The sequence below is a fragment of the Pangasianodon hypophthalmus genome, chromosome 25 (assembly GCF_027358585.1).
Source record: "Pangasianodon hypophthalmus isolate fPanHyp1 chromosome 25, fPanHyp1.pri, whole genome shotgun sequence".
NCBI classification, from domain to species: Eukaryota; Metazoa; Chordata; class Actinopteri; order Siluriformes; family Pangasiidae; genus Pangasianodon; species Pangasianodon hypophthalmus.
Window position 1 is genome coordinate 16,778,193 of NC_069734.1, and position 12,163 is coordinate 16,790,355.

The 12,163-nt window shown below is 45.6% G+C and overlaps 1 protein-coding gene across 1 annotated transcript in view; it reads left to right on the forward strand.

Moving 5' to 3' along the window:
• Positions 1-12,163, forward strand: part of LOC128317443 (sialoadhesin-like) — a 72,296-nt gene that overhangs the window by 35,044 nt on the left and 25,089 nt on the right. The window contains exon 16 of the mRNA XM_053229305.1: positions 3,911-4,180. Within this exon, the coding sequence (XP_053085280.1) occupies positions 3,911-4,180 (270 nt within the window). The remainder of the gene's footprint in view (positions 1-3,910; positions 4,181-12,163) is intronic.

The window sequence follows — 12,163 nt, forward strand, 5'->3', positions numbered from 1 at the left end:
CAGACAGTCTCAACAAACTCAAACCTGACTGGTCAGCGCTCACAGTCTTTTGAAGGAACAGAAATAGAGACAGTCATAACAGATGAAACAAAGTAGAGGCAAAAAAATACAGTACATATTTAGCTAGGCCTAGTAAAAGAAATTTTTTTTTTTTAGCTGAAAAGAAAGAAAAATAGAATAAGAATGCTGTGTTAATCAGACTTGAATACCTTCACATGTAAAAACAAAGAGGAAGCCAAAATAGGGAGGTGTGACAACACAATGCTGTGTCAAGTGCACTACTCATCTTCCGTGTCTTTACTGCTAGTGTCATGAAGAAGCTCATAACTGCTTACAAGTGTAGTACGAGTGAAGGAGGAGCAGGCTGAATAAGGCGGTTAATATTCATTAAAAGAGAAAGATAGATGTATTTTGTATTTATAAGGACATTTTTGGTCTAAATTCTACACGTTGTGGATCTTCAAGCATCGACTGTCTGAAGGCTGATGTCACCATGTTTTACAGAATGTCGAGAAATATTACAGTAGCAGCAATCCTCATGTTACTGACAGGTAACCTTTTCAGATATTTCAGCTCTTTCTACTGTTTTTATGTGCTGTTGTGTCACTACTGCAACGGAAAAGCCCTAAACATGTCTGTGTGTTTGGAAGTATTTTTATAAATTTTATAAATGTGTTAAGATTTGGATGCAGGCAAGAACATTTGTAGGATGTTGTGGAGTAAAAGACAAAAGTTATAGAGCAAGAAACCAAATGAATTATTGCAGATTCTGATGAAACCTACATATATCAAATCATTATATGATATTATTTTTAAACTGTCAAATCATTTTATTATAGTATATTATTAATGTATTATCTGATACATTAATATCCTGCAACTTTCTTTTTCTGTGTGAGGTTATTTGTACTGTTAATTCTATAACCCCAGATGAAGTTTAAGAACGGTGTCAAACTGAGTTCTGTTTTCATCATCATTTTCACGCCTCCTTGGGCCACACCCTATGTGTGACTGAGAACAGCAGCAGCAGCAGCAGGGGTTAAAACTGTGGTTACACTCTTGCTGGTTAATGCATGAGCCATTGCTTTATGTGCTTAACTCACTTTAATTTGTGCTTCTGGTGTGTGTGTGTGTGTGTGTGTGTGTGTGTGTGTTCCAGGAGTTCAGGCTCAGCACAGTGTAACTCTCTCCTCTCAGAGTCTCTGTGCTGTTACTGGATCTACAGTAAAAATCTCCTGTACATTTACAAAACCTTATCAGTCCAGTGTCACACAGAGAGAGTGGTATCGAGTCCAGAGCTCTGAAAGGGAACCACAAGCCCTGAGCAAAGATCCACAATACTCAGGACGAGTGTCTGTAAGAACCTGGTGGTCTGACTGTGAGCTGACACTGAGAAATGTGAGAGTGAGTGACTCTGGAGTTTATAACTTTAGATTTAAAACACAGAGCAGTGACTGGATATCAGCCTCATCTGGAGTTCGACTGACTGTTGCAGGTAATACACACACACGCACACACACACACTTTTTGTATAATATGTAGTATGTATTTCAGCTATGTAGTATTTACAGAGTTTTGTTACATAATTGTGTGTAGACTTGCAGTTGAAGGTGGATCCTAACACTGTAGGACAGAGAAAAGTGAAAGTGACCTGTAGCTCCACCTGCAGCATCAGCACATACAGTTACTACTGGTACAGGAATGGCAATTACATCAAACCTACCACTGACGCCTCCATTGTGCTCGACTCAACCAGTCCACACGATGAAGGCAGCTACTCCTGTCAGGTGTATTGGAAAGAACACCGCTCTCCTCCAGTGTGTAAGTGTCAGAGTAAATCTGTCCCTCAGCATCAAACTGAAAACAGTAACTCATACTGCTGTCACTAAAACATCATGATTTGCTTATATCATCATTTGCTTATATATTGTTTCTGAAATGGTGACTTAATTTGAATAATTAAAAAAAAGTTTCTAAATCAGTGATGGTGTGAGATTTCATTTAATATTTTAATTAATGATTTAGTAAATAATTTAATAATAGATCAGTTAATAAATTAGTGGTGCTGCTCAACAAAAGTCTAAACACGTCACTTCACTTCACAATTCTACTTCACAATATTTGCCTTCATTTTCAGTGACACAGAGAATAAACATGTCTGAGCTGCTAAATGTTTATAAAAACAGAAAATGTGGTGTTTTGACTCTAATAAATCTATTAAAAGCTCGACAGATACAATAGGTCCTGTTGCTACTTTCATTTTATGTTATACATTGGAAGGAGAAATGCTTTAGATCAGATGTTAGAATTGTATTGATCTTAATTGTATAGATTTCTGTTCTCATTTTGTGTGTTTCAGGTCTTTTCGATGAGAAGAGCTGCTGGAGCGTGACTTACTCCACCCAGACTATCTGCTCTCTGATTGGCTCATCAGTGGACATACACAGTTATTACACCTTCCCTGATCATTACAAGGTCACAAAAGTGTTCTGGTTCATTAAAGCGCAAGTTGGTTCTGAGCCTGTGGATGTGAGAGAGGATGAGGAGTATCAGGGCCGAGTGCAGTACACACAGAGCTCCCAGAATAACTGTAGTCTGAGAATCACTAACCTGAGAGAGAGAGACGCTCAAACCTACAGATTCAGATTCTACACTGATGATCCTAAAGTGAAATACACCGGCCAACCTGGAGTCTCTCTGTCTGTCACAGGTAATGTTAGACACTTATACATGTACTTAACTGAATTTATACAGATGAAAACAAACCTAGTTGATTATTTGCAGATCTGAAGGTTACAGTATCAGACTTGAGTAATGGGTATAAAAAGCTGAGCTGTTTCACCACCTGCACTCTGCCTAACAACCCCACTTACATCTGGTACAAGAATGGACAGCGTGTTTCTAACCGGGACAGAAATGAACTGTCTGTCAGTAGTGAGGATGCAGGCAGCTACTCCTGTGCTGTAAGAGGACATCAGGAGCTTCGCTCTCCTGCTGTCTGTAAGAACTCACTTTACACTTCACTCATTCTGTCATCATCTCACTGCCAGCTTCTGTTAGACTACAGTAAACTCACATGCAGTGATACATGAAAAAGTGACGCTTTAGACTTTTTTAAGTTTGGATTTCTGTTCTAACTCATTTTGTGTGTTTCAGGTGTTTTTGATGAGAAGAGCTGCTGGAGTGTGACTTACTCCACCCAGACTATCTGCTCTCTGATTGGCTCATCAGTGGACATACTGAGTTACTATACCTTTCCTAACAATCAGAAAATGACAAAAGTGTTCTGGTTCATTAGAGAGCAGCCTGATGCTGAGGCTGAGGATGTGAGAGAGGATGAGGAGTATCAGGGCCGAGTGCAGTACACACAGAGCTCCCAAAATAACTGTAGTCTGAGAATCACTAACCTGAGAGAGAGAGACGCTCAAACCTACAGATTCAGATTCTACACTGATAATCCTAAAGTGAAATACATCGGCCAGCCTGGAGTCTCTCTGTCTGTTACAGGTAATGCCACACAATTATACATTTACTTCACTACATTTACATAGATGAAATAAATGAAAATAATAAACTGAATTTATTATTTGCAGATCTGAAGATTATGGTGTCAGACTCAGGTAGTGGACAAAAGAAGCTGAGCTGCATCACTACCTGCACTCTGTCTAACAACCCCACTTACATCTGGTACAAGAACGGACAGCGTGTGTCTGACTGTAAATCTGCCTCCTGCTCTGTAGCTGCAGTCAGTGGTGCGGTCAGTTACAGCTGTGCTGTTGAAGGCCGTGACAGTCTCCTCTCTCCTCCAGTGTGTGAGTGTGGATTTTACTCTCCTCAATTATAGTACATCTATATCTATATCAAATGCTGATCCTGAACACACACCAGCTGATGTTTTATTTCTAATCAGATTCCCCTAAAAACACCAGTGCAGTGATTCTTTCCTCTGGAGACACAGTGGAGGGAGATTCAGTGACTCTGAGCTGTAGCAGTGATGCAAACCCTCCTGTTCTCACCTACTCCTGGTTTAAGCAGAGAGCAGATGCAGACACACTGCTGACAACAGGCCAGAATTACAGCATCAGCAGCATCAGCTCCCAGCACAGCGGACTGTACTACTGCACTGCTCACAACCAGCTGGGACAGCACAACTCTACACCAACACACCTGGATGTGTTACGTAAGTGTCACGCTTTAAAATAACTATTTAATCAGGATGTTCCAGTACTTGTGACTTGATCAGTGTTCACCTCCTTCTCTAGATCAACAAACCTGAAATGGTGTTTTCTACAATCTTTAATCAATCTATTCAATGTTGACAATAATAACAGTAATACCAAAAAAGAAGCTTTTCTATTTTGCATTAAATTATTCGTATAATCTAATTATGGATATTGTTTTCAACAAATGGAACAGCATATAACTGATTGTACCATAGCACTGCTGAATTCTCTTAATTCATTTTCTATAACAGCAGCTCTGACAGTAGTTCTGGCTGCTAAACAAATCACAGGTTTATATTAACGCACTCACACCACTATGCAGTTGATTATTTTCCTATAACAGCATGTCCCCAAGTGTTTTATAAGTGAGTAAAACTTTACTGGTGGTGTTTACTGATGTGCTGTATAAGGACAAAACATGTCTGCTTTAATAAAAATAGTTTATTTTACACAGTAAATAGTATTTGCCTCTGTCCATGGACTGAAAGCTTTTCTTTATCTCAGGTGATGAGGACAGCTCAGCTGAGGTATGGAAGTATGCTGTATGGGGAGCTGCTGCACTCATTCCTCCTCTGCTTCTCTCTCTTCTTACTGCCGTTCTGTGCAATAAGTGAGCCATTGAACTCTTTCATCATGACAATGAATCTGTACCATAAACTTAGTCCAGTGTAAAGCATTAGCTGAATGAAGCAGGAACAGATTGAACAGCCATGTTTTTATGTCATTTGTGTGAATAGGAGGAAGCGACGAGCAGAGAGAGACACAGACATTCAGGTACTGAGAGAACTTTTCACTTTGTGTCTTTATCTTCATCAAGCTCTACATAAAGTTCCTATAAAGCTGTTGAATATTGAAGACGTTTTCTCTTCATTTCTTTCAGAATGTTCCAATGCCTGGAGATGACACATACACAGCACTGAAACCCATGACTATGTCCCCAGATTATGACACTCTGCAAGTATGTATACAGTCTTTCTGCCTCTGTGTGTGTGTGTTACAAGGCACATACCATGTACATTCCATATTTAGTTCTATGAACTCTCATTTTTTACCTAGAATGTTAAAAGCTCTGCCAGTGACACTTACGCAACCCTGAACCCTGGCACCATGTCCTCTGATTATGACACGCTGACGGTAAGTGTGTACCTGCTTCCCCAGACTGAAATAAATAAGCGCATCTCCTAAGACTGACACTAGATGGTACAACTTATTAAGAATACTGGTGTTTCATAAAAGATTACGTGTCCTCCTAAGCAGTGTCGTAGTTAGAGGGGTGAATATCAAGTCAGCACAGCTCACTGTCACTGCCACTTCTCTTTCACAAGAATCTTGCCTTCCGCATCAAGTGTTTGAAAGTGTAATGCCTCCTGGGGTTGTTAATTGGTGAACTGATTCATAACAGTTAAAATCATTATTTTCTGTAGTTTTTTTGCCCTCCAATAACCATTCCTGTATACGAGACTATAAAATGTTTAAGAATGATTATTTCATTTTTTGGTGCATTTTACAGAAGTGACACGTACAGACATTTGAGACCTGCAACCTCGTCCTCTGAGAGAAAATGAATAGGCTGTAAATGTGTGTTTGTGCAAAAGAGTGTTTATTACAGTGTGTAATGTGAAAATGTATGTCTTTTTTTTTGTTTGTTTGTTTTTTTTCAGGGTGTGGCTACTCGACTCAGTGAGGAGTAGTACTCCAGACCTGGAGAATGATAACTAACGGCTGAGTTTGGTTCGTGACTTTACATTCAGCATCATGAACAGCACAGGAAAGATGCTCAGGGTGAGAGTTTTAGGATTAGAGTTGAGGATTAGAGTTAAGCAGCGTTAAGACGACACCATAAACTCATTTCTGTCTTAAGTAAGTGTCATTCATTTATGTTATTTGAGCAGCTTGTTTAGTTTCTCAGTTGTCTTTCTGCACATTTAATATATTATATACCCTCATATATAATGTGTGTGGTGGCCTGGGATAACCCTTCACATTTTACACTGTATCAAGCTCTGCAGATTTTTTGTCTCTTCACTCGCGTGATCTCTGTTCACACTGACATCAGTGGAGAAATAATCACTGATTAATTCAATCAGTTCTGATCTGATGTATATTTAATGCTTCACAACCAAGGAGGGAAAGGACAGAACTTAAACAGGGTGAGTAAGTAGGGGAACACAAAACAGGTGTGCACAAACACAGGAAGTGAGGCAGACAACAAAAGAAGAAATTGAAAAAAATGTGTTTAAGGTCTATATTCGGGTTTCAGCCATATTCCGAATACGATGTTTATATGCGTACAGGCATCGGAATATTCCTGTACAAATGGTTGTTGTAAGTATGTGAGTGAAATGTGAGTTGCCAATCCTGCATCTGTTAGCTCCCACAATTCCTTGACTCAATTTCCTCAACTTCAGATCGTACAGAACTTAGCCACTAAGCTTCTGACAGGAATGTAGAATACAGCGCATATTACCCCAAACTTGTCCTCCTTATAATGTGAGCTTTACGATCAATTTTTACATTCTTTTAATAACTTAATGCATTATATTGTTTTAATCCAGAGAAGATTTATTAACTAAAAAAGTCAAATAAATACATTAATGAATAACTAATTAAATCAATTGATTGTTTTACTTTGAAATAATTAAAATAAATAAATAAATCATCATATTGAAAAATACCAGTACACTTCATACTAATCAGATTATCTTTATTTTCATAAAAGGTTCCTTACTTGAGGGTTTTTTACACAGGGAGCTCTAGTGCCATCTGGTGGTTAAAAGGATGAAGTGCAGATAGCAGCCCAGTCTAGTCCTATAATTTTATTAATTTACATTTAACTGAGCTCTAGTCCTTGACATGTTACAGCATAGGCAAGGCTCATGTGGGCTTATCTGTAGAAAATACAGCTATGATTTTATTTTCCATTTAATTAGTAATCTCTATCTACTGTATCTGTAGAACAAGAATTTACACTAAGATCACATTTTTTATCACTAAATCCTTCAGCATTTACACACAGAGATATCATCACCTCATCACAGTGGTTACAGGAAGACAGCTCCATGATTTGTTCTAAACCCGACACCAATACTGACACCTTATTGATGGAAAAGTGTGAACATTATACATGATTATAATCCCAGGATTACATTTGTAGTACAAAAATCTGATTCTCCAGAAAACTGTTTTTACCCCTGTACATATGACTGCAAGAACAACCTGAGGAGGTTAATGAATATTCAACATGTGAAATGCCAGACCACAGAAAGGCTGAACACAAGCACTCAGAGGCAGAAATGTGCAAAATGTGCTCTTTATTTTCTAAGTGGAGGTCGGGGAAAAGTGAAGAAGGGAGTGGTGAAAGGTGGTGTGAAGGTGGCGGTCAGAGGTTGTCGCGGCGTGTGGCGCGGCAAATGAGCAGCAGCGGCGCAGCGGGGGGACGGAGGATGCATGGCGGGAGCTCTCAGAGTGTGAGGCTCATCTTCTCCACTTATGTCTCACCTGGAGAGCGGCAGCGTGCTCCTTTTATATCCCTCGGTTTCCATGTGAGGGTAGATTTTGACCGCTGCTTTTATTGGCTGCAAGACGCGCTGCATTAGGCTGCTCTGCCTCACGGCCGCATGCGCTCCGGCTGTCCAAAACAATGGGGGTGCTGAACCGGCATTGTTCTTTCAGCACCCTTCCGGCAGTCGTGTGAGGAGCGGCGGAAAAATTATGTGCGTAGGCTGCGGGCCTGCCATCACAGGAAACCGAGGGATATAAAAGGAGCACGCTGCCGCTCTCCAGTTGAGACATAAGTGGAGAAGATGAGCCTCACACTCTGAGAGCGCCCGCCATGCATCCTCCGTCCCGCCGCTGCGCCGCTGCTGCTCATTTGCCGCGCCACACGCCGCGACAACCTCTGACCGCCACCTTCACACCACCTTTCTCCACTCCCTTCTCCACTCCCCCCCCCCCCCCCCCCCCCCCCCCCAGCTCCGAGCCTACTGCCGGCACGCGATGGGCCCAGAGTGAGTAGCGCCAGAAGAGCCCATCTCCATTACCGTGCTGAGCCCCCACCCGATGTTTTACTGTGAAGTTGTAGTCTTGGAGGGAGAGGAACCACCGCATCACTCTGGCGTTAGTATCTTTCGCCTTGGCCATCCATTGGAGAGGGGCATGGTCGGTGACCAGGGTGAAGGGCCGCCCGGCCAGGTCATATTTAAGCTTGTCCATGACCCATTTGATGGCTAGAGCCTCTCTCTCCACGGCGGCCTAATTCCTCTCCACGGGGGTCAGCTTTCGGCTCACGTAGAAGTCCGGGTTCTCCTCCCCATCGAAGACTTGCGAGAAGACAGCCCCTAGCCCGGTCTCGGAGGCATCTGTTTGGACGATGAAGGGGAGGCTGAAGTCGGGGTTTCGCAGCACAGGGGAACTCGTTAGGGCCTGCTTCAACTCCTCGAATGCCTGCTCAGCTTCCCGACTCCAGTGCACCCGATCCAGTTGTCCCTTCCTGGTGAGGTCAGAGAGGGGAGAGGCAATAGAGGAAAAGTTGGGCACGAATCACACATAATATACAGCCAACCCCAAAAAGGCACATACCTGTTTCTAGGTGGTAGGTTTTGGATACTCACGCACGACTTGAGATGGTGTAGGTGGTCGGACCAGGTGGAGGAATGTATTTCTACTTTGTCCAGATAGGCCACAGCATAGGGGCGGTGGGGCCATAGGAGGACGTTCATTAACTTTTGGAAAGTGGCTGGGGCCCCGTGCAGCACAAAGGGGAGGACCTGGTACTGCCAGTGGCCACCGGAGGTTGAGAAGGCTGTCTTGGGCTTAGCTGCTGGACTCAGGGCCACCTGCCAGTACCCCTTTGTCAGGTCCAGTGTGGATATGAAGCGGGCCCTCCCCAATCGCTCCACCAGGTCGTCGACCCTAGGGAGGGGGTAGCTGTCGAACTTCGAGACCTGGTTCAGCTTCCGGAAGTCATTACACAGCTGGATACTCCCATCAGGTTTTGGGACCACAATGGGGCTGGACCATGGGCTAGTTGACTCCTCGATGATGCTGTCCCGGAGCATCCAGCTGACCTCTTCCTCGATTGCCTTGCGACGGGCCTGTGGGACACGGCCGCTGCTGGACCACGACTCCCGGAGAGGTTTTGATGTCGTGGTGGACCAGGTGTGTAAGGCCGGGGTTAGAGGAGAAGACATCTTCAAACTGGTCCACCAGCTCCGCCAGTTCTTGGTTCTGGGTTGGAGTGAGCTCCTCTCCTCGGTGGACGAAGGTACGCTCCGACGAATCTGTGGGAAGGCTCGCAAACGCAGACACAACAGGGGTGGGCTCGGTCTAGCAGGCCAGGAATTTGCAGGTGGCCTTGGGGACGAGGAGAAGGACCTTGTCACCTGGGCGAAACTCCCGCGGCTGAGCGGGTCGGTTATAGGCCCTGCTCTGTTCCCGCTGAGCAGCCTCCATATGCTCCCGGACGATTGGCATCACCTTGTCAATATGTCCCTGCATGTCCTGAATGTAGTCCACCAGGGAGCAATAGGGGGAGGGCTGCTCTTCCCAGGCCTCTCGGGCCATGTCCAGCAGTCCCCGGGGTCGCCGTCTGAAGAGTAGCTCGAAGGAGGTGAAGCCGATAGAAGCTTGTGGGGTTTCTCAGACGGCGAAGAGGACGTAGGGGAGGAGAAGGTCCCAGTTCCTCCCCTCCTCGTCTACCACCCTCCGGAGCATCCGCTTCAGCATCTGATTGAATCTCTCCACCAGCCCGTCTAACTCGGGGTGGTAGACAGATGTCCTTAGGTGGGCCACCTGCAACAACCAACACAGATCCGCCATTAGTTTAGATGTAAAGGGTGTACCTTGGTCAGTGAGGATGTCCTTGGCAATTCCCACATGGCTGAAGAGGAGAAGGAGCTCTCGAGCGATGTTCCGGGAGGTGGCCTTCCGAAGGGGGATGGCCTCGGGGTACCGGCTGGCATAATCCACGATGACTAAGATGTACTCGTGACCCCATGCCGATCCTCTCGGCACTGGGGGCATTGCTGGCAGAAGACCCGGACCTTGGCGTCCATCCCGGGCCAGGTGAATCAGTCCTTCAATTTCTCGAGGGTGTTCTGGGGGCCCCAGGTGCCCCCCCAGTGGATGAGCATGGGCTTGGTGCAGAAGAGCCTGGGTGCGGCTGCGTGGCACCACCTGCAGTTCGCAGGGCTGGTTTCGGCGCTCCATCTTGAGGTGCAGCAGGCCTCCTCGCACCAGGAAATAGGAGGTTGGCAGCCGCTGGTCGGGCTGCTGGTGTACGCCTTCGATGACCCGCACCTGAGCCCAGCAGTTCTTCAGTCTAGCATCCTCCTTCTGCTCCCGGCCGAAATTTCCCTCTCGAGTGACTTGCGAATATACAGAGGACACAGGATTTGTCGGGGGGAGGGGCTCACCTGCTGAAGTCGCTCCGGTGTCTCCTTCATCCCGGGCGAGGCATGCCAGCCGGACCCTTGCTTGCCTCTGCTTGGGCCTCCTTTTCTTCGTGGTGTGGGAGTCTTTGGCAGTGGAGAACCCTGGCCAGTCTCGACCCTGCATCCCCATGTACACAGGAGACCGTCAGGGATCCTTGAGCTTGTGGTGAGGCGAGGATGGAGGGCCGGTCCAAGGTAACTGTGCTCCCTGAGTCCAGGAGGGCCGAAACTGGCCTACCATTAACGCGAACGGGCACTGTGGGCAGGCTGGGTGGGGCTGCCCTATAGAGGGCCCATCCGGCGAGCCAAGGCTTTTCTGGCTCAGTAGGCATGGATGCCTCTTGGGGCGTCCCATAAGCGCCTCGTTGGAGAGGGTTGGGGAAGCTGGGCCTCTCCCGTGAGGAGTGGAGCAAGGGCGGAGGCGACGATCTCGAACATATGTAGATAGGCCTCCACGTCATCATCGGCAGTGAGCTTGGTGAGGAGGTGCAGGGCCTCCCGGCAGGGGCTGGGGAGGGGGACCGCTGCGGTGTCTGACTTCTTCCTCAGTTCCAGGAGCTCTTGGGTGGTGGTGTGGAGGCCGCGGGCTAGCTCCTGGGACAGGGCTTGCTGCTGCAGGCTTGCTTGGAGAAGTTGTTGAAGTGTGGCTTCCATCACGCTGCTAGGTGCTGTGTTCATGCCCGCATCCTCCACCACTGTGATGTGCGAGAACACAAGCACCCAGAGGCAGAAATGTGCAAAATGTGCTCTATATTTTCTAAGTGGAGGTTGGGGAAAAGTGGAGAAGGGAGTGGTGAAAAGTGGCGTGAAGGTGGTGGTGAGAGGTTGTCCCTGCGTGTGGCGCATGAGTGTGAGGCTCGTCTTCTCCGCTTATGTCTCCGTCTGCAAAAGGACAAAATTTGCGGGCATGTAGAGCTCACCTACCTCGACTGGAGAGCGGCCACGTGCTCCTTTTATATCCCTCGGTTTCCTCTGTGAGGGTAGATTTAGAATGGGGGTGCTGAAGCGGCGTTGTCCTTTCAGCACCCTGCCGCAGTCTTGTGAAGAGCGGCGGAAAAATTATGCGCGCGGGCCACGGCCCCGCCGTCACAAACATTATAAAGAATCATAACGTTTTATGTATATATATATACTGTCTGTAAAAATGTCTTTTTAAAATGGGTTTAAAAACAAAATTTGCTGTCCAGCATGTATAAATACCCAAGTATTTGTAGGAGTCGACTGTCTCAATTTGTGCGCCTTCAAAAGACTTGTGATGGGATAGACATTGTGAGAATTCAAACGAAATCATACATTTAGTTTTGTCAGGGTTGAGGATATTGTTAATATGTAGGGCAAATAACAGCAGGCCTAAAATAGACCCTTAATTATTTAGATCAGTTGGATCACCATCATTATGGACGGAAATGACATGAGCAGCTTTCCAAACACTAGCTTTTATACCTGAGACGAATATGAAGTTAAAGTGCACTGATATTCAAGAAGTTTGGACTGCAGATAGTAGATTAC